The sequence below is a fragment of the Onychomys torridus genome, chromosome 2, assembly GCF_903995425.1.
Source record: "Onychomys torridus chromosome 2, mOncTor1.1, whole genome shotgun sequence".
In the NCBI taxonomy this organism is placed as follows: Eukaryota; Metazoa; Chordata; class Mammalia; order Rodentia; family Cricetidae; genus Onychomys; species Onychomys torridus.
Window position 1 is genome coordinate 90,015,819 of NC_050444.1, and position 22,983 is coordinate 90,038,801.

The 22,983-nt window shown below is 41.6% G+C and overlaps 1 protein-coding gene across 6 annotated transcripts in view; it reads right to left on the reverse strand.

The window, feature by feature from the left end:
* The window catches only part of Tle1 (TLE family member 1, transcriptional corepressor), a 98,361-nt gene that overhangs the window by 13,473 nt on the left and 61,905 nt on the right, over positions 1-22,983 (reverse strand). For 3 of the 6 annotated variants that reach the window (XM_036177963.1, XM_036177958.1, XM_036177961.1), the window contains exons 9-14: positions 20,551-20,661; positions 17,157-17,210; positions 16,468-16,620; positions 14,359-14,503; positions 13,191-13,384; positions 11,911-11,987 (exon numbers count right to left, since the gene is read on the reverse strand). In XM_036177963.1, the coding sequence (XP_036033856.1) occupies positions 11,911-11,987; positions 13,191-13,384; positions 14,359-14,503; positions 16,468-16,620; positions 17,157-17,210; positions 20,551-20,661 (734 nt within the window). Of the gene's footprint in view, positions 1-11,910; positions 11,988-13,190; positions 13,388-14,358; positions 14,504-16,467; positions 16,621-17,156; positions 17,211-20,550; positions 20,662-22,983 lie in introns of all 6 variants that reach the window. The other 3 variants (XM_036177957.1, XM_036177962.1, XM_036177960.1) reach the window with 1 other exon arrangement.

A 22,983-nucleotide genomic window follows, 5' to 3' on the forward strand; every position in this document is an offset into this window, starting at 1 on the left:
TGGCTGGAATTAGTTATTCACCCACAAAAATAACAGGAACTTTTAACAACCAATGTTCTGACAATGTTAGAGATCCCAGAGGAGACTTATCTTCTCTATGGATGAGGAATAAGAAATAACAACACCAATCAGGGTGGAGAATTTGTAAACAATGAACAAAACTGTCCTTATTTATCTCTAGGGGATACATTTCTGGGCCACAGAAGATGATTTAAAAACAGCAACAACAAAAAAACCCACCATACTATAGTTTCCCAACACACAATCTATGGTGAATTTTAACTTACAAATCATTAAGAATAAGAGGATAATAATGAAACAGATCAAGTATCACACATTCTAACCAAATCATGAGCATCACCACCCTTACACTTTGAGTCCATTATTATTAAGGACACAAACACCACAATGCACAGACCACAACAAATGACTTTGACTGGGATGGCACCACTCGGGGGCAGAGGCAAGGGAACCCTGAATCTGAGGCTAGGTGGAGCAGTACAGCGAGACTGTGACCCCCTGTGTATACATTCAGTGTACACGGAGCAAAACCAATGGACAAGAGAACAACTGATTTCCCATGTGAAATGAAGCAAATCTACTACTCAGAATGCTAGAATCTAATTTATAATTGTCACATACCAAAACACACACATGCACATTCTCTCTCACCCCCACTCACCAATACATAAATAAAAGCTATTTATTTATGGTGTTAATTCCAGACTGCACTTGACCCGAAACTGTAGATAAGCGACAACTATTCTATCAATGCATATTTTTTAGACCTCAATTCTAGATGAAGTCAGACAAAAGGACAGCTTGATTATGTTTATACAAGTTTAAAGATAGGCAAAATTCACAGGTTATAGAATTGGTTACCCTCACAGCTGAAGTGACAAACAGGGCTTCAGGAGATAAGGATTGGCATTGCTCCTCAATCTGAGCTGTTCTAAGAGGTAGGTATCACCAGTGAGAAGTATTCGAGGTGTATACACATGATACATGCACTGCTCTGGATCTATAATACCCCTTTAAAATCGATTCTTTAATCAAGAAAAAGTAGAGGGAAGGTCTCCTAGCCAACTCACCCACTACATTAAGCCTATGACCAGGTTGAGATCCCAGACTTTTGTGTTAAATGGACCTGACAGGAGGCACTTCTTGTATAATAATAGAGGGACTAGCCTTAGTATTATACATCTCAGGGGCTCAGGAGAAAGAACTACTAATGGCAAGGACTATTTTGGGGAAATAGAATCTCAGCACAAGAAGCTCTATAGTCTACTTGCTTTAATTCCCCTGGCATAACATCCTATTTACACAGCTTCAGTTCTGTTCTCATGCCTAGCTCCTTTCTTGCCTGATTTCTCTCTATAATTATTTATTGCTCCAAGTTCTATCTTAATTCTCTCGTCTTAATTCTGCCTCATCTAGGCCCTTTTCATCTTGTTCTTACCCAGCTAGTACTTCCCCATCTGATTCTTCCTCATCTTCCATCTCATCCACACGTACTCTCTGGTCAAGATCCTCCTTATCCCTCCCTGCTCTCTGTCTCTCTGACCTCTCAAGTTCTTACCCATCTAGTTCTTCCATTCTCTTTTCTCTTCTCCGTCCCTCCGTGCCCTGGGAGTCCCGGTATATATACACTTACAAGCAATAATCCCTTGGGAGTACAAAGCCAGGTTACCAGGGTCAAACAGGGGTGATAAGAATCATATAAAGGGGCAATAACTGTTAATTATCATTTGCAACCCCAAAGGGAAGTGACCAATGGGGAATGAATTAACTAAAGGCTAAATTTGGGTAATATCTAAGAAGAGAGATCTTATGTGCTCAACTATAGTCTTAAACATGATTGGTAGAAAATGTTAAGAATCTATAAGTTGCTAGGTCAATGAGAGAAAATAAAACTGCCTTCTTTTTTCCTGTGGCTCCTATCTGTCCAAGCTATCTTCCATTTTTCTGCAGGGTGGGGGAAAGTGTGCTTGGCTGCTAGGTAACCTGTGTACAGGTAGATGCCTCTGATGATAGTTAAAGGGAGATCTGGAATTAGAAGTAAGACTTGGGAAAGGAGGAAGGTAAGCTTAATCGGCTCATCTGCCAGGCCTTCTCAAACAGGTAGCCTGGATGCTTAAGTCTGTTCTTAGAAAGTACAGAGGTATCTCTGATAAGGTACTTTCCACCATCTGGGGATGGACCTGGCCGGATGCTGCTAATGATAATTACAGGGAGGCTTGAACTGGGGTTCGGGCTGAGCATAGCTATTATTGCAGGTCATCTAAATATTCCTAGAAGAGGTTAGGCAAGGAGTTAGGGGTCTATAAAGTTAGTAAGGCTGTAAAAAAGGAGGGTACCAGCTGAATTGTATAAAGCTATTACTTAACGTCCACCTGACCTAGTAGGCGGTGTCTCCTTGTGGAATTTACCTTAAATCAGGAGACTTGCATGTGGACTGTTATTACTGCTAGTCCTTGAAAGTGGCTAAAGGAGATATCTGATTCCAGAGAAAGCCTTTCCTGAAGCTGTTCTCCAAATACCTGGAATGTGTATGTCCAGAGAGTGATCAGTCCACACTGTTAGCCCTTCTTAGGGAAAAATCAATTGGGAAAACTATGATGGCACACATGATTTTTCCTAACAGAAGACAGCTGATATATAACAAGCCAAGTAACACCAAAAGCTCCTTGGAATTCAGCTTCCTCTGAAGGAATTCCTTGATTCCTCCAGGTGGTGACTTTGCCATAACCAGCTGAGTTCTTATGATATATTCCTGCAGCCCGCAGCAGGCACTAGCTTGCTTGCTGTACCGAGTGTATATAGTCTTACTCACTAGCTAGTCTGCAGCTGAAGATCTGTTTCCTGAGCCACAGGGCAAAAACGACAACAATACAATGTAAGCATAGTGGAATTCTAAAGAATTGGTTGTGAGGAATAGGACAGCATGGAAACTACAGTGGGTCCCCAGGAAACAGTAGTGTAGTTAAACCACCAGAGATGTAACAGCCAATGAGCCTCAGCTGAATATCCAACCAGTGGGCAAGTGCAAGCATCAGGGAATCCAGGAAAGGAGGAAAATGTGGGTGGGAGCAATCAGGCAAGCAAGAGATGATGCAGGAGGGAAGTGGGTCCCAGGAGCAAACACAGTGACATGTCTCTAGAAAAAGACTTAGCAAATGCCCCTAGAGAAGAACACCAGTAGCAAATTGTGAGTCAGAAACTAAAAGAACTGAGACTACTGTACTACACTAAGCCCATCCCCATCAAGAGGCCTCTGTTCCCATAGCCTTCTGGCCGAACTCCTACTGATCAATTCACTTCTGATTCTGAAATCAGGAGGGGAACGAGAGAAGTGAAAAGAAAGCCCACTGGACTTACCACTTTAGAAGGAAATCAGCACCTGTTGAGACCGGAGGGCTTTTCATTTATTGGGCACATGGCAGAGGTGAAGTGCTAAAAGGAGAGGGTCCTCTCTGAGTTCCTCCTAGGAACAGAGAGCTGAATAGCAAGAATTCATCCTGAGCAAGCAGGCTGGCTCCCGTTAACAAAGCTATGCTGTGTTCGGCAACCAAAGGAAAACGGGTGTTTACAGACTTGTCAGTGACCTGGAAATAGAGTGAACTGCACTGGCAGAACCCAGTGAACAGTAATGAAGCAGAGACTCTGGGAGATGAAGGCCAAATCTCTACTGCCCAAAGGATATGGCACGGCTGATGATGTGAAAGTCCTTGCTGAAAGTACCAAAGCCTGATCAGTTCAAAAACCTCAACTAGCTCTCCAATCTCTTTACAGCTTCTGAGGTCCTTCAATATTTTAAGGCCAACTAGCCTTGTTTCATGACACTAAGCTCCCAGTCGCTTCAGACAGCAAACCAGTTCCCAAAACATTAAATGTCATCACACTTTGAAGGTGTTCCATGTTAACTGGAAATCTTCCCTTCTGCCTAGAAGAGCACTTTCTCTCTCCCAGGTATGGTTTTACTAACCCAGGCCCCATCTACCCCACCTACAGGTGGCTCTTCCTCTAAATCTCTGCTACATTTATTACATGAGACATTTTTGCCCTTACTGTTCAAGAGTTCTTTAAGGAAAAGTGGAAAGTCTTCACCAGCCCATAGGAGAGCTAATGCTCAACCACTGAAACCACCGAATGAAAATAAGTCATTTACTGTTGTTGATCACTCATATATTGAGTCATGAAAGGCCAGGAAACCAACGGAAAAGTCTTAAATAAAGAAGCAGTCAGTTATCCTCTCTCTACCTGGGTTATGCGATTAACTTTTTTTTTTTTTTTTTTTCCGAGATAGGGTTTTTCTCTGTAGCTTTGGAGGCTGTCCTGGAACTCGCTTTGTAGACCAGGCTGGCCTCGAACTCACAGAGATCCACCTGCCTCTGCCTCCCGAGTGCTGGGATTACAAGCGTGCGCCGCTGCCGCTGCCACCGCTACCGCCACCACCACCACCACCAGGCTTGCAATTGACTTTTATCAACTATTGTTAAGCAGATATACCACATGTGGCAAAGAGAAGGTGACAACTTTGTAAGGGATAAGCAGTCCATGGAGGGTTGAACTGGACCACAAAGACCCTGACACAGCTAAGAACAGGGTGAAATCAAGTGGATGCTGGCCTCTCTCTCCCAACAGCAATGCACAGGGAAGAAGCTAAATCTAAGCAGGGCCTTGACTAGCACAACTGATGCAGTGAAGTTCAAGAGGAGAGGAGCAGGTTGTGCTTTCACAACATTTGCTGTTAAGACGTGGGGACTTACTGAACTTATCTGAGCCTCATCTCTGTGATGTTTTTTAATTATATTTATTATTTGGTGTATGGTCCATGCATACCATAGTGTACATGTGGAGTTCAGAATACAACTTGTGAATCAATTCCCTTCTTGACATCAGGTAGGTTCCGGTGATTGAACTCAGTTTTTCAGGCTTGTTACAAGTCCTTACGGGGCCCTGTAACCAGCCTAGTTCCTCTATTTTTACATCACCGCCTGAAAGAAACTTAGCTTATAAATAATATTGTTGAAGTGCGGATTATGTGAAGGCACATCAAAAAGAATGCTTGTAGCACAACATCAAATCTTTGGTATGTGTGTTATTTCAATGTCCCTTAGAATCCAGAGACAGAAGAAGGTGGACCAAGAGAAATTACTGAGCTACTAGGTAGAGCCAAGTATCTAATCCAGATAGGCCCAGTACAAATGCAGTCCTTAATTTAACTTTAATAAACAAGAAGCACCTTTCAGGAGACTGTGGGACCCAGCAGGATGGAGGCACTACACTATACATGGATCCCTGGGGCCACTAGAGTTCAAACAGAGAAAGATAGGTCCTGAAGACTGAGGGCTGAAGCAACTGGCTCCTAAAACATGTAAGAATTATGTAATTTATGATTTTTGGGGAATACTTGTGGCCTGAAATGAACAAAGGTAAAGAGGCTTGAGGTGGAGGAAGCAATACAGCAGCATAAAAAAAGAATCACAGTCTTGCTAATCTAAGAATTTAAGTGTATAAAATAAGTCTGTTAAGTGTATAATGTATCTGCTTACAGGACAATCTCCTGCCAATGTGATCTGCAGCAGTTCCCTTTTTGGTTATCATGGCAAAATACCAGCAAACACAACAAGGGGAGATTTTGCTGTCCACACTTTTAGAGGGTATAATACATCATAACAGAAAGGCTAAGTGGGTGGAGCTATCTGGCTCATAGGGAAAACATGCAATGAGGATTGTTCACATGCTGGCCAATCAGGAAGCAAAATGTTATTTAGGCTGAAACCAAAGGTCAACATAGCCTTCAAGGCTCTCCCCCAAATCCACTTCTGCTAATGAGGGCCCATTTCCCACTACAACCTCCTCAAATAGCACCACGATCTGGGGAACAAGTGCTCACTCAAGCCATGAGTCTATGGAGGTTAGCTTACACTCACACCACTGGGGAACAAGTGCTCACTCAAGCCATGAGTCTATGGAGGTTAGCTTACACTCACACCACAATAGCGTTTATACACACCTAACTTTTAAAATCAGTAAAATCCTTTACTTCTGGAGATTTTTTTTTTTCCCAGTTTGGCATCCAGACATCTTCAGAGTGGAAATATATACATCAAGGTACAATCCCTGCCTTATTTGGAAGATGGCATTACCATATTAATGGAAAAATGCATTAAGTAAAATTTAAGCCTCAAGGTATTAGGATGGGAGAGATTGTTTATTTAGTTGAATATATGTCTAATTGTCTCATTCTAAAAATGGCAAATAGACAGAATAAAATGATGTTCCCTCACCAATGCCAGCAGGCAACACTGGGTGGGCATTATCCAGACCACTGAGGGGCCAAAACAGGACAAAAAGTTGAGAAAGCATTAATTCACTCTATGATTAGGCTGTTATGTCACCTGCTCCTGTAACACCTTGGTTCTCTGGCCATTAGGCTTGGACTAAAACCACTACACACTCCCCATCCCTCCTACCTCCTCTGCTTCAGACTTAGAATTGCACAGTCAGCTTTCTCAGGGTTCCAGCTTACTGGTGACAGGCCACAGGATCTCTCAGTTTTCATAATCATGGGGGCCAATTCTTCCTAATAAATTTCCTTCCTCCCTATCAGATATTAGTTCTGTTTTTCTGAAGAACCCAAACACAATCACACTAAGTTTGAAGAGAACTAGGTTTTCACATCCACTAGACAAACTAGCTATGGAATCCAGGCTAGTCATCAAAGATGGCAGAGGGGCACAGAATGGAAACTGCTGGCACTGGACCCCTCTTGGCTAGAAGCTACTGTAAAACACAGGTTCTTTCTAAGAGGTAATTTCTCTCCAGTGGCAGGATTTTCTTTTCCCTTTAGGCTATATACCCAAAAAGAACTTTAAAAGCCCAATTTAAGTTCTAAAGAAGTGGGCAGAAGACTTCAGAATTAGGAGCCTGGCCTTCAAACAAATGATCAGAGAACTTAACTACCCCACGATCTAAAGCCAAGCGATCATTACTCTGAGTTACGGCTACCCCAAAGGTGCTATCATGGGAGTGAGGAACATGGATTTACTTATAGGGAAAGTGATGCTACAGGCAAATAAATAAATGAATGAATGAATGAATGAATGAATGAATGAATACATAAATGAATAAATGAATGAATGAATGAATGAATACATAAATAAATGAATAAATGAATGAATGAATGAATGAATGAATAATAAAATAAAAAAATGCACTTTTAAATTTCTCTGTTGAGGACCCTCTTAGATCTCCTAAAACTAGAAACACATTCACATTAAACTGACTCACCAATTACATCTTGTCTTTGTCTTAAAGGTTTAGAAATAAAGTTAAGATTTCCTCTTACAAACTCTAATAGTGAAATGCAAAAATCAGTCATCTCCGTTCAAAAAGGATGGATCAAGGGAGTTTACACCACCATCCTAGGCTCACCTAGGCTTACTAAAATGCAATAAATATGTTTACTACATACCTCTGCTCAAGGGACAAGGAAATTTTGGGAACTTTAATTCTACTAGGAGGAGAACAACAGAAACAGGACTTGCGCACATGAGCATGATGCAAAGTTAAGGTGTGTGTCACAGACCTACCAAAAGGCTACCAGAACAGAAATGTCTGTGAAAACACATCTGCAAAGGTTCCATGAGCATGGCACCTGAGGTGCTATTTGATAGGTGAAATACTTCCAGAGCTATGGTCCGGGCAAGCATCCCACCATTGCCCAAAGTAAGCATTGTCCAATTCACATCATCCGTGGTAGGTGGTCCTGGGAGATGTAAGAAAGACAGCTGACCATGCATCTGAGGAGCAAGCAAGTAAGCAGTATTCCTCTATGATTTCTCCTTCAGTTCCTGCTCCAGGTTCCTGTCTTGACTTTCCTCAGTGACACTTAGAAGTGTAAGTCGAATAATGCCTGTTCTCTTTGCTCCTCCCCAACCTGTTTTTTGTTGTAGTGTTTACCAGAGCAAAGGAAAGAAAACCACCTAAAAATACTTCTTTGGCATATTAGTTTGAGGGACTCTCTGTCCCATCTCCCATAAAATCAAGTCCTAAAACTTCCCACTTTGCAGCTTATCACCAAACTCTCGGATTCAATGCTGACATGGTTCAAAATAACCCTTCTCTTCCATTCATTTCCCAATACCTCACAGCCACCACAAGTGCCTGCCTTGAATCTAAACTCTTTCTCTATCATTCTTTATGTACAAGGCAATGGGTTCTCTGCCTTGATACTTCTTTGAAACTTTATTTTCTCTTGAAGAATCTCAAGAATATATAAGAACTTAACACAATTTATGTGGTATTCTGTCAGTTTAGTCCATAAGACAGTGGTTCTCAACATGTGGGTCATTACCCCTTTTGGGAGAGGGGGCAAATGACCCTTTCTCAGGGGTCACCTAAGACTACTGGAAAACACAGATATTTACATTACGATTCTTAACAGTAGCAAAATTACAGTTATGAAGTAGCAATGAAAAAATTATGGCTGGGGGGGGGGGGTCACCACAACATAAGGATCTGTATTAAAGGGTCACAAAGTTAAGAAGGTTGAGAACCACTACCCTAAGACCATGGGGAGATTCTAAAAGGGTAGAGGACAAATGTCTCCTCCCCATCACACACTTCCTGGGCTATGAGCTCCCATCCAGGTCCCTACTAGTCAGGCAGCAGGTCCCAGTAAAAACTGAGGTGCACAGTAAGGAAGTGATAGTGCCTGGAATTGAGCAGATGTAGGGACCCCAAACTGTACCCTGAAGCAGTGGGTAAAAGGCTGGATGTTGCAACAGATCCTATGAACATAAAGAGGATGACAGATTAGCAGCACAGCGTGGCCTCTGGGGGAATGAATGACAAGGCGAAGAAGAGTTAAACTGCAGATCAAGGGCCTGAAGAGTTCCACATTCCCAAGCTTCCTGTACTTGCACATACCTGTTCAGAGGCATGCTGCTGCATGGAGAGGCTACCATAATCAACTTGATACAGACATAAACATGCCCCTCCAGCCCAGCTAAACCTGGAGTTCAGTCTCTGGAAGCACTCATCCATGTGCACATGAGTCCTTCACCTCCTGTTCTCTAAAGGATCTGGCTGTCCGGATCACTGGATCCTAGCTGATCTAATCCTTTCCACATATACTTTAGCTTTACGTCTGTGTCTCATCCTAAGGAGATTTTTTTCATTTCAATTTTGTTCACATGTATATGTGTTTGCCTGTCATCTACTGCTCTGCTTCTATGTAACTGACCACAAGTGGAATTGTGGTTGGTAGTTGTTCTTCTAATGGTCACACTATCAGGCCCTCAAGGCAGGTAACACAGGGACAGACCACTTTCAGGAGAGTCTTTTGTCCGTACACATGGTACACTGTGAGGTCATGGGTCCCACCTTAGCAAGCCTACACAAACACTCCCTCAGCTGCACTTTCTCAGACTTATTTGCGTAACCTTTATACTTTGTTCGCCCTACCCAAGACATGCTGATTTGTCTCTATTTCTTTTAAGTGCCTCAGATCAGCTCTGCTCAGTGTGGTCTGTAAACATTTGCTACTGTCTGTCACAAATGAGCAGTCACTAAGAGCTTTACACAGCTGACAGTCATTTCATTACTGCTGACTCTTGTAACAAACAGTACTGTGGTGGGTATTGTGTTCCCTGAAATATTGTGTGTTCCCCGAAATAAACTTATCTGGGGTCAGAGAACAGCCAGCCACTAGAACAAAGCCAAAAATGGTGGCTAAAAAATGGGAAAAGTAAGCCATAACACACCTTTAATCCCAGCACTTGGGAGGCAGAGCCAGGTGGATCACTGTGTGTTCAAGGCTACTTTAGAAACTGCTAAGCATGGTGACCCACGCCTTTAATCCCAGAAACCCAGCCTTTAATCCCAGGGAGTAATACAGAAAGTAGAAAGATATATAAGACGTGAAAACCAGGTACCAGGTTTAGTAAAGCATGTAGTTAAGCATAACTGGAGAAGTATTCAGGCTTCGGAGCAGCACAGTTCAGCTGAGAGCCATTGGGATGAGGACTCAGAAGCTTCCAGCCTGAGGAAAAAGGATCACCTGAGGAACTAGCAAGGTGGGATAGCTGTGGCTTGTTCTGTGTCTCTGATCTTCCAGCAATCACCCCAATAACTGGCCTCGGGTCTGATTTCATTAATAAGACCTTTTAAGATTCCTACTACACAGTACTTAGATTTTGTGTCTTTTCCCCAAATTTATTTTATCCTGTTTTAGAAATACCACTCTTCAGCTAAATCTGTCACCATAAATCTGAGAAGCACTGGAGCAAGAATGGTTAAGTAATAACAGAGAACACATTTTCTCATGTGAGCTAATGGATTAAGATCAGCAATAAGACTATATACCAGAACCCAGCAATGGGGAAAGTTCACTGCCTCCTTAATATTAATTAATCCTGTCTGTATTCCTTACACAAAGCCACTTAACCCATACATGATAGTTGTAATAGCTCAGATCCAGATACCAATGGACATCTTAAGTCTTAACAATCTACTACTACACCCTTTGTTTCTATGCACATCATAATCACGGATTATAGTTTTTTGTTGTGGTGGTTATTGTAGTTGAGACAGGACTGTGTTAGATAGATGAGGCCTTCCTCAAAGTTACAATACTCCAGGCCCTGCCTCCTGAGTGCTGGGGTCTACAGCATGTACACTAGGCTGGTGTTAGTACATCTTTGAACACAAAGAAAGACAAGGTACTCACAAGGCAAGGAAGAACTTAGCAGTGCCAGATAGACCATTACTGTCTTTTGCTGCAAACCATGCATATATGCACATGCTTAGGTGCACAGGCCACCTGTAACCATGTGTAAACACACACATACACAATTTTAAGAAATATGTTCTACATTAGGCATGCCAGGAACACCAGCTTTCTATACTAGTATTGTAGACTGTAACTCTTCTTACCAGACAGTTCCTAGTCCTTCTCACTATGCTCAAGATGCACCCGATTAAAGGTAAAGGCAAGCCCTAAGGGCAAGGGGTAGGATAAAGACTAAGTGGAAGCCTGAGGCACACCCTTCAGAACCTCTCATTTGGAAAGTCAGCATTTCATATTGCCCCCAGCCACACACCACACACACACACACACACACACACACACACACACACACACACAGAGAGAGAGAGAGAGAGAGACAGAGACAGAGAAAAAGAGAGAGCGAAAGAGAGAGAGAGAGAGAGAGAGAGAGAGAGAGAGATTGACCTTCATATTTCAATTCTGTTTTGTATAAAACTTGAGAAAATTAGTAATTCCTGGAAATTATGGGGTGACTTCTGTTGGTTTGGTGAATCAGAATAATAAACAACGGGGAGGGGGTGCAAATTCTGGATGCTTTTGTAGCCTTTAAGCCCCTTGTTTCCCCATAAGGAAACTTTGCATTTGAGAAGTGTTGTATGACAAAATAAAGCACCTATCCATACAGGGACAAGGGTGACCCACAGGACTGACCAATCTAATAACTTATTTCTACCAAAATAAGGAAAAGCTCGCACTGTCCTGGGTAAAGAAATGACAGTTTGCCTGGGTACAGCACCAGTGAAAATGTGGCAACTGCTTTCCAACCATGCATCAAGGCATCACATTCCTGCAGAAGGATCAGGTAGGAGGGCCTATCACCTCCAGCTCTTTCTTCTACCTGTCTTCATCTTCTATAGTTTCTCTTCAAAAATTAACTACATGCCTGAGCTCAGGAGCTCATGCACAGGGAGAAGCCAGAAGCATGACACCTACAAGTTGTCTATTTATAGAAAAGTGTTAATACTTCTCAGAAGTCTCCTTGGAAACGTCCAAGCCTATCTTCCCTTGGGAATTCCAGACTACTGATATTACCACCTCCGAAACAAACCAAACCAAGGAACAAATGTACTTACGGTTTCCCCCCAGGTATTCCTGCCAGGTTTGGGGGAATGGAAGGTACTCTCATGTGGGGAGGAGGATCAAAACCAACCTAGAAATAAAAGTGTGGCAGATTTAGTTTATGTAAGATGGATACTCTGTGGACATTGAGTTCACTTAAGAAATTCATTTACCCCCTGGGCATTGTAACGATGGCTGGTATTTCTCAAAAGAAAATATACAATGTCCTACCTCACTAAGAAAGTGCAGGGGGATACTGAGCAGCCTAGCTCTAATATCATGGGCTATTTCATTCTTTTCTTCCTTGGGGGCAGTTCAGAGCACCATGGAATGTTTACACAGCAAAACAAGCTGCTATCCTCAAGTTCCAAGAGCACCTCCCCCATCCCCTACTCCTTTGTTGGGGTAACCAAAACTGCATGTAACTTACTCATCAAGGTCAGTATTTAGATTCCCATGTCGTCTTTGTGCATAACAACTATTAGCTACTTATCATACTAGATTCAAGGGGCAATCCAATGAAGGAGGTTAAGGAAAAAAAATACTGCTCATGATATATTTCAAATGGCTTACAGGAAAGATTTTCTGTGAGATTTACTTTATTCCCTTTCCTGGTACAATTTTACCCTCCAAATACAGTTCTTTATCTTTTAGGTAAAAAACTGAGCCATTTGAGTGACAGAAGGTAAGGCAACATGGAAAGACTGGCTGTATGGTTTTAAAATCTGTCCACGTCATACACAAATAACTTCTTTTACATAAGCCAGGGTATTCACTTTTAAAGAACATACAGGCATGGAAAGAAAAAGCATGGCTTCTCAAATGTTTTTCCTAAGATGTAGAAAAAGGAAAAGAGCTCAAAAAGAAAAAAAGCACTGAAATTATTCCAATACTTTCAGACTAATTTTTACTTCGGTGAGAGAAAGCCTTATCTATCCTGGAATCATCCAAGGAACCTCTGAACACTGCCTTTTTCATCCACAGACACAATGAAACAAAAGGCATTTGCCCTAGCTTAATGAACCAGCATACTGACGAAGGCTGACAAGAGGAAGGTAAATACGTGGCTTCAACAGTGGGAATCATCTTTAGTGTTTGTTCCCAAGCACGGGGTTGGCTGTATCCTTCTCAGGGCAGTGAGGGCATGCATTCGAGACCCGAGCCCCCAGGATGCAACTCAAAGCCTTTCATCCCAGTCTGCATACCCAGAAGCCCACTGCCACAGCCCTACACTTCTAGTCCTGCATCCTTTGGGCTGCCCACTCCCCAGGGCACACTCAAGCATATGACCTACCATTGGGGAGCGACCATAGGCAACCACTGCTGCAGCAGCTGCAGCAGCTGCAGCACTCATCTGTGGAGACATGCTGTGTAGACCTGCATAGGCAGCGCCAGGGCTGGTCAGCTCTCCATTCATGCCCGCGTGGGGCACCATGCCAAAGGGGGCAGGGTATGGGCCAGGCACTGCCAGGGGCGTCCTCAGGCCAGCTGCTGCAAGGAAACATGCCACGTGTGATGAGACTGACCGTCAGGTTAGACCTGACCAGTGATTCCAGTCATTAGTTATGATGGTGAGGGGAATGAAGATCATCAGCCCCAATCTATACACAAGGTCCATTCCTTCCCAGAGCTGAATTCTCCTCCAGGACAGAAAGCACAACCCCCATATTTCCTCATTGGCAAAGCAGCCGCACCAGGAAGCTAGGAGGATTAATCAACATCTTTGCACCCAATTCACAAAGGGCAAGCCAAGGCACAGATACTTCATGTTTACCTGACTTAATCTCAAAAGAAGATTTTCTGGATAAAATCCAAGATTTCTCCTTCAGTCCGAACTTTCCACTCCCTGGTACCAATTCCAAATGAAAACCAAATCCTGGATTTACGCAAACCAGAGCAGGGCTTTAGCAGGGGCATTCTGGTGCTATTTCCCCCTGGACTGGGCTGTTAATGTTTTAATTTGTACAGTGAGGACGATCAAATTCAAAGTTATGAGTGGCCTCGTGGGCTAGAGTCTAAGCAAAACCCTCTCAACTTCCAGCAAAGGACCACTGATTCCTGAAAATGTAGCAACCAACCAACCAACAAACAGGCAACTACAGGCAGCAAAATGTATATTTTGGCTATAAAATCAGCAAGCCATTTTGGTCAATATTGGCAACACCAGACATGCAATGACAGATTCTGTAAGATTATGTCTGAAATAATTACCAGAAACTTTACGGTAATCCCTAGGATTTGAATTATTTTCAAATAAAAGAAAAGCTGGATGTAAATAGTTGGAGACTAATTGGTGCAGCTGCTGAAACCCAGGACAAATGTGTTTGTTACCAAGCCTTTTCAGAGACAGGAGGACAGCTTTAAGTGCTTCACATTCAGGGGCAAACTGTCACGGGATTAGCAGACAACACATCAAGCTGGGGATGGAAGAAACAAAGCATAGCAGGAGAAGGGGTGCTGACCTGCTTGGTTGACAAGGGGCTCCATGGCTGGAGGCTTGCCGAGACCTGGACGAAGGCCTGGAGTAGCACTGGTGCCCGGGGTTGGCATGTCGCTTCGAGGCGTTGGTGTGCTGGATTTCAGAACAGGCGTGTTGGCTTTTTCATGCTGGTATCATTAAACAAATTAAATGAGTATTATTTTTAATCCAAGCCATATTACACAATTTATCACAACAGCAGCTGGGACACTGGGCACCTTCTAGTTACTCCCAGCCAATTTTCATAAATCCACACAATGTTGACAGCATTAACTTGTGAGAGAGAAATGTTGACCTTTCCTCTTCCTGCCAGATTAAAACTTGAGCAGGAGACACAGAGCATGATCACAGTTCTTTCTCCACAAATTTTATTTTAAAAAGATTTTTCCATCAAGCTTGTGAACTTTGGCTCCATGCCATGTTAGAATGATGACCATATAGAGATTCTTTCCAAGTTACTCACAAGGGTATATCTGGCCTCCAAATCTGAAGTGGATCCCTTTTCCCAGCCTCACCTTTTGGGGGTTCAGACTGACAGTGATAGACAATGGAACTGCCAATTACTTCAAAGTCAAATCAGCATTTCCAAGATAAAAGTTTTAGAAGTACTGCTGGGGGATGTCTTTCTGTACACTGTGAACATTAGGTTGTTCCCATTGGTTAATAAATAAGCTACTTTGGCCTATGGCAAGGCAGCTTAAAGGCAGGCAGGAAATCCAAGGAGACAGGAAAGAGAAAGGTAGTCTGGGGCCCAGGAAACAAGCCAACAGACCAGTAAGCCACAGTACACATGGCAAAACATAGATTAATAGAAATGGATTAATTTAAGATATAAGAACTAGCTAGCAAGAGGCCTGCCATAGGCCACACAGATTGTAAATAATATTAAGCCTCTGAGTGATTATTTTATAAGTGGCTGCAGGACTGTGGGGGTGGGCAGGACCAGAGAAACCTTCCAACTACAAAGTACCTGTCTCATATGCTTAGACAAAGGCCTAGAAAGAATTCCTCTTTGGAGAGAGGTGTAGCCACCTATGTGGCTACTGAGCTAATGAGGCTGACCAGTGTAGATAGGAGATTTATCACCTGCTAGAGACCTTTATAACAGGATAATAACAGGATAAAAAGGCTATCTTCTTTTATCTCTCAAGACTCCTTGTGCCTCTAGAACACAGCTCAAGAACTACCAGGGTGTAGAAAAGAAAGTGAGCCAAATACCCCAGTTCTGGCCTAGATTTAACAGATTGTTCTCAACAAGTCACTCAAGCTTGGCTTTACTCTTGGTTAAAAGGGTAAGGATTAACTTCAAGGCAGTCTTACAAGGTAGCAGAGTTGACTCCCATCTCAAGAGCTTCCTTCCTGCTGTATCCTTTTAAGCACTACCACTGCAGACATATTCCACTATCTTCAGTTTTACAAAGTTTGTTCAGTGAATAAATGACATAAATGGGCTATGATGCATTCACTATTATTGCATATCCCAAGCCTCCAGTGTACCTACCAATTCTGATGTGACATGGCCTGGCACAATGGCTAAGTTTTCCAAAAGACAGCAGCTTAACAAAATCAAGATACCTTAAGACTGTGGTTCTTAATCTTCCTAATGCTGTAGCTTTTTACTATAGTTCCTCATGTTGTGGTGTGTAGCTGAAGTTTTCAGAAAAACTTTCAGCTACAGTGGTGACCCTCAATCATAAAATTACTTTCATTTTTACTTCCAAATTTTAATTTTGCTATTTTTGAATAGTAATGTAAATATCTGATATGCAACCCCTATAAAAGGGTCATGAGAACAACCAAAGGGGTCAAGACCCACAAGTTGAGAACTACCATCTTAAGACAATTACTTGCTGCCAACTGTTAAGTTTCACAGAACAGAGTCATAAACATATTTAAGGAAGAAAATGATACACAGAGTAGCCTGCACTACTCTAATCACCGCCCAAGAGACAACTGAGAACACTGAATAGGACAGAAAGTGCTTCTTTTCAATACTTGAACATACAACCCTTAAGCAGCAAAACCCCCAGTTCACATATTCCAGGGTTCCAAAGATGCAGTGTCGCCCAGGGGAAGATGAGCCTCCACCTACCAGGCTCACTTCTTTGGATTTCAGGGAAGAGGAACTTCCAGAGGAGGCTGTGGATGCTGGGCTGCCTGAAGCATCTTTCTTCAGCAGGCGGTTTTTGTCAATTCCGTTTTCCCGGGGTGAGTGTGTGGGACTTGCATGTGGAGAAGAAGGGTCCTCAACACACAATAAGAAGTTGACATGCTTTAGTTCAGAATGGAAATGCTTTTCCACACTCTCAGTTAAAGGACAATACTGAAAATCTTTTAGATTTGAGGAGGAGTGTTATGTACTAAATAAGCAAGATGGTATTTATAACATACTCAGGACCATACCACAGAAAAAAATAATCACATCCCTCCAAATTCCCAGGTGCGTCTTCTAGTCAGACATTCAACATAGAAATTAAAAATGACTTAGGAAACAGGTTTTTTGTTTGTTTGTTTTTTCCTGGTGGTGCTGGGCATCAAACCCAGGTCTATCTGTGCCAATGGTAGGCAAACACTCTTCAACTAAGCTATGTCTCCAAACCTCAGTTTTTAAAAGGGAAATTATAGTTTCAGTTAGGTGATGACTACCCCATTCCTAAACATCCATTAAATTCTTGGTATGTGAAGGTATAAGACACAGACACTATGACTCAACTTCTTTCACTTACAAGTGGGTTTTTCTTAACACTATTCAAGAGAAACCTTGATGAAAAGCATGGTTACCTCATTAGACACATCCACAACTAAGTTGTCATCACTCTTATCCCCATCACTGTCCTGGAAAAAAAAAATTAATTTTGTTTAGTAAAAGCTAAGAATAAGTTTTGACCAATTCAATTTCTTTCAGTAGTTCTTGGTAGCAGACTAAACACTTAGGACATGCTTGTAGGCTCCTTTCTAGTCTATAGGCATGTACAACTACCTTTCCCCCTCTTCCTCTAACATGGGGTACACAGAGCTTCAGCATGAACGCTGCTGCAGGGAAAGCCAGCTACCTGATCTAAACTTGCTCATGAAGGGCTTGATGTCTGCAATGGCAGTATCTTTCCTAGAACTTTATAGTAGATTCTTAGTCCAATGGATTTCAAAGTCAAGAATAATATACCATTTCTTTGATACATATCACTTTGAAGATGCACAACTAGATAATATGGGACTCATGACTATAGGGATAAATTTATTTACATCATCTTCCCATGAGATCACTAGTTGTAATAGAAAACAAAAGCTCTAACCCATGTAAAGAACAAATTTCTGGGGGCTGGTGATAAAGCTCAGTTCACTGAGTGCCTACTATTGACAAAGCTTTGGGTTTGATCCCCAGAGCTATACAATATCAGGTGTAGTGCTACACACCAATACTCAAGTCATGAAGGTTAAGGTCAAGGTTACACCTGGCTACTATATAAGCGATCCTGTCAAAAAAAAAAAAAAAAAAAGAAAAAGAAAAGGAGAAAAGAAGAGAAAAATGGGCAGTGGAGTAGCTGAAGAGATTAAGTCAGTGGCTAAAGTACTTTCTGTGCATGAGGATTGGAGATCAGATCCCCAGAACTCACAGAAATGCCATACAGGCTTAGAGGCCACCTGTAATCCCATCACCCAAGAGGCAGAGACAGGTGATCCCTGTTCATTCTAGGTAGATGGACTCTGAGGAATTGGCAAGACTCTGACTCAACAAAACAAAACAAAACAAAACAAAATTGGAGCTTCAGAGACACACAATGTCATCTTCAAGGCATCCACATGTATATTCAGGCACACCACATACACATGTGGGTTAAGAAAAAAAAAAGCTATGGTTCTTTGGCATGAGATATGGAAGGATGGAAGGAAGGAAACTAGATGGAGGTAGCTGGAGGGTACTGCCACCCAGCGTAAGGGTCTTTACTGTTTATCACTAAACTACAAAGTTGGCTAATCACAGCAAATTCTAAGGTTACATTCAGTCTGCAAAGCATTCAGGAAAGCTGCTCAATTTAAGATGAGTTCATTCCCATATCAAAGTTGGGAAAATTCTGTTTTCTTAGTGTGGTGGTTAGAATAAGAATGTCCTCCATAGGCTCAGATGTCTAAATACTTGGCCCCTAGTTGGTGGCTGTTTGTTAAGTTTGGCTTTACTAGATGAAGTATGTCACTGGGGTAGTTTTGAAATTTCAAAGCCAAGCACAACTTATAGTAAATATACAAGAACCATGGAGTTCACCAGCAACATAAATTGACAGCCAAAATAGAAAAAGTCAGGAGCAATTCAATTTAAAAATTTACTGAAATGCTTTCATTGGAAAAAAAATGATAAAATGTACTTTGCTTAGTGTCAGATAAAAGCACAAATGTTCTCAGATGTCAAGAGAAGAAATAGTGAACAAATACAAACCAGAAGGGTTTCCTTTTTAAAAAAAGAAATTATAAAAATGACCATAGCAGAAAGGGTGAAACAGATAAGTATAGCCAACAATTCACTACTACTGCACTCCTTTTTAATTAAAAAAAAAAAACAAAAAAACAAAAAACTTTCCTTTCAATGAAAATATATCAGGTATATATATACTAATATAGTATTATAATGGTCAAAGTAGGATAATTAGCATTCCCATCATTTTATCACTTGTTTAGGACTTCAAACTCCTATCTTATACTTCATAAATGTGATAAACTGAATTTGTCTTACTCTGCTATATAACATGGTCTTCCTCTATCTAAGTCTTTATCCTATTTAAGTGCATTGCAGCATTGTCCAGATCCTCAGTTCCAGCACCCTCTTACCCAACTAAAGGAGATATGAGGTGAATCACTCATGTCTTCTGCAAGTGAAACTTAGCTCTGTAATGGGCCCTTCTGCAAACATTAGCCAGCACAATACAGTAAACTTTTCTCAAAGAGTTCTGGTCTTAAGATTTGGCCTCCTACGTGTCCTAATATAATCTCATTATCTCACCCCAAGTCCATTTATCTAACTAGACAAGACATAAGTACCATAAAACCGTAAGGCCAAGATATTGATTCCAAGTCCCTCATTGTTGAATTAAATATACAAACCTCATGGAAAAACTAATAACACAGAACTGGGTCTCAGCAAATTTCCTACCTTCTGAACCTCACAGACCACCTTCTTGTTTGCTAACATTTTAATGTTACAAATGAAAGGAAATACACACAGCTCCGGTCAACAGATAGGGGCAGCTTGGGTGAAAGTAGGCAGAGCCAATGACTGGTTCTTCAGATGTTTATTAAACCATGATACAAACTGTAGACTGATCTAGGACCTCTATGGAAATGCCAATTCTAAGAACAGGTTCAAAGCTTCAATACAGCATGGTTTTGGCATAAGGTGCTTTGAGTTTCACTAATCATGACCTCTGATGAAACACAAGCTCTGGGTAAGTTTCTTTAGCTATGAAATGGAGAGGACACCCAACTTGGCAGGTTATAATAAGAACTAAATAAAGTAATCTGTGTCACTGCACAGGGTTCCTGGCACTAATGCTGACACACACACACTCACACACAAAAATGTTACTTATTATTAGCTGAAGCCTTGGACAAGCCACAGGAAATATAACCCTGTGTCTAAACTTTCCCAAGTACAGAGTAGAGTACTTCCTCCAAAGCCCACATTTTGCTTGAAGTGTTTTTGGGGTGTGTGTGTGTGTTTTCTCATGCTGGGGATCAAACCCAAGGCCTGGCATATGTTAGGAAACTATTCTACCACACAGCTATTCTCTACAAACATTGATTTTACTATATATATAATGTATATATAATACATATTATATATTATCTATACAAGGTCTCACTGTGTAGCCCAATTTGGCCGTGACATTGCAATCCTTGTGCCTCTGCCTCCAGGAACTGGTGCTATAGCCTTATACAACTAACCTGATACTTTCATAGTCCCTTTGTGAGTAACTAAATTAGAAGAAAAAAAAAAAATCTACGCCCAAAAGAAGTATATAACAAACAGCCCTGCAGGGAAACAAAGTCCTTCTACGTAGGAACTTACCTGCTTTGCTATATGAAATGATACAGAATTACCACACTCTAGCAGTATACCTAGATACTCACTCAAATTGAAAGCAGTAACTAAGCAATTATTATTAGAAGTCCTTTATTCACTTACATAGTTATCCTTATCATCCACCTTCCTTTTTTTGATGTCACTGGAAAACTCTGGGCCATTTCTGCGTTTATCTGTGCCTCTTAGGCTGTCTGGGACCAAGAGGGAATTACTCTGTAAGACAAAAAAGTACTAATAAAGGTTTCTTCCTAGGCCTCTTTATATGTATTAAAACCCAACCTGGAAGAACTGCTTTAGAAACAGGATCCCAATAATCTTGCACCCCTGTTAAATAACATGTCTTAAGACTCCAGTGGTAAGAATTTAGACAGAGCTTAAAAGAAACCTGATTTTGCATCAAACTATTTAAATCCTGGTGGATCCTTGAGGCCCTATTCTCTAAAATTGTGCTTCTGTTTACTCTTGGAAAAACAGACTCTTGCTGAATGTGTGTAGATGTGTTTTTATTCTTTTTTACTGCAACTTCTTGGTGAAGAATATGAATAGCCTTTGAGTAACTCCTGAGATCACATTCTATTAGGCACATATTATGACTAGAAGTCACCATGTGCCACACTAAAAAGGCACCAAAGACGCAGGAGGGAGAAATAGTAGTTCCAAATGGCAAATCACCTTTTCCACACAACAATAAAGGACTTTTAAATTCTTTTAATATACTGTTGAAAATAAGATCTGGCATTGTTAACCAATACCACTGAAATTTAATATTCAAAGAGGGAATCTTAGTCAGTTATAAACCTTTAATAAGAAAAGCAGCTCTCACATTTAGAGGACTAATCTTTGCCACAAACTACACAGGACACTCTCATCAGCATATGCTGAATATGAACTGTTGACCCAAAGAAAACAGGCATTTTAGATATTTTGGGGTCACATGACATGACCTGGACAGCCCTTCAATTCCCATCTCCCCTCAAGCTAAAGCAGAACATGTTACAAAGAGTTCTTTTGAGAACTGGATTAGCATATGCAAGGGGCAATTTGTTCAGTGATGTGTTACTGCCTTGAACAATGTTGAATGAGCTATGCAAAAACTGCCTTTCACAAGGCCCAGATAACCCCAATTTCTGCTAAGATGCCTGAGAACTAAGCAGGGGTAGGGCCCTGGGTCAGCAATTAAGCTACCTTTCCTGACACCAATAGGACCACAATACAATAGTATATACCAGAAACAAATGTTTTATGGCACATTTTTAAGGTCCTGGGTTTTCACTTTTTACCAGCCAGACATAACTAGCCAGGTGGTTGGCTCTCAAAGCTCCCTGGGATAAAATATGGACCCTACAGTATTCCCAGCTCCACTACACACAGAAGAAAGAAAAAAAGAAAAAGAAACCTGGGGACCAAAGGGCAGCTTGAAGCCTCTTGTCACACTGTAGAGTTGATTCTAAAAGCTGAGGTTTTTTTGTTTGTTTTTAAGTAATGATTGTTCAAACAAAACAAATGACCAGGAAGATTAGATAAAAGGTAGAGGGACCCACACAATTCAATATGGAGAAGCTCGAAGACCCACAGTGGCTGGGGCTGAAAGGTGAGCAGACTGGATCCACAAACTAATTATAATTACCTCTTTACAACACTCAGACTCTAATCAGGGTCCATGGCTGGCAAAAGATGCAGAATTAATGCAGCTCCTACAAAGCAGTTACCAGTATATTAAATACATTCTAGCCCAAGGTTACATCCAGGATCTGAACCCAGCAAATGGATCAGGAGTAGGGCTGTGTATCACTGCACAAGTGAATGGCAAAAACGTGACTGAGTCCAGGTTTGGAGCAACTTCAAAGTCTCCTGCAAAATCAGTGGTGATTGCTCAGAGACTACTCAGTCTAAACTCCAAAGCATTCTGCACTTGTACAGGAACACCACAGTTTCTGCTAGGACAGTAACATTTCAGTGACAGACTTTTAAAGCTGCCATGCTTTGAAGGCCTCTGCTTCAGTGAGTTAAAAACATACTACTTTAATTTCCATTTCAGCAGCTTAAATGAGGCCTCTAACCTGAAAAGGCTTTGAAAAGCTCTGTAATGTCTCCTAAATTTGGACTGGGCTAGTAATAAACATGCCTGCTCACCTGAAAATTGGCCCCATTTGTAACAGTAGCAGACTACAGTTACAAAACAAAGCATCTCTTTATGCCTTCGATTCTGTAAATTTAATTCAAAGCAAAGCAGCAAAGAAGGTGGGCTAGGGAGGCCTGAAGAGTCACAGGCAGAGTCAGGGAACCCTGCCTCATGTTACTGCCAGACACCGACTAAGCTTTTAGTCCACCCTCCAAGGAAGAGACCACACATCATGGTAGCTTTGCCTCCATGAGCAGTTTTTCTGAATGCAATGCCCCAGCCTACGGAGCTACACAGACAGCAACAAGCAATGTCTCAGAGTTCCAACTACTGACCAAGATACTATTATCTTTGATGTTTCTCCTTTGCTCTTCTAAAACCCAGTCACTTCCTGGGTACTGCTGAATTTCTTC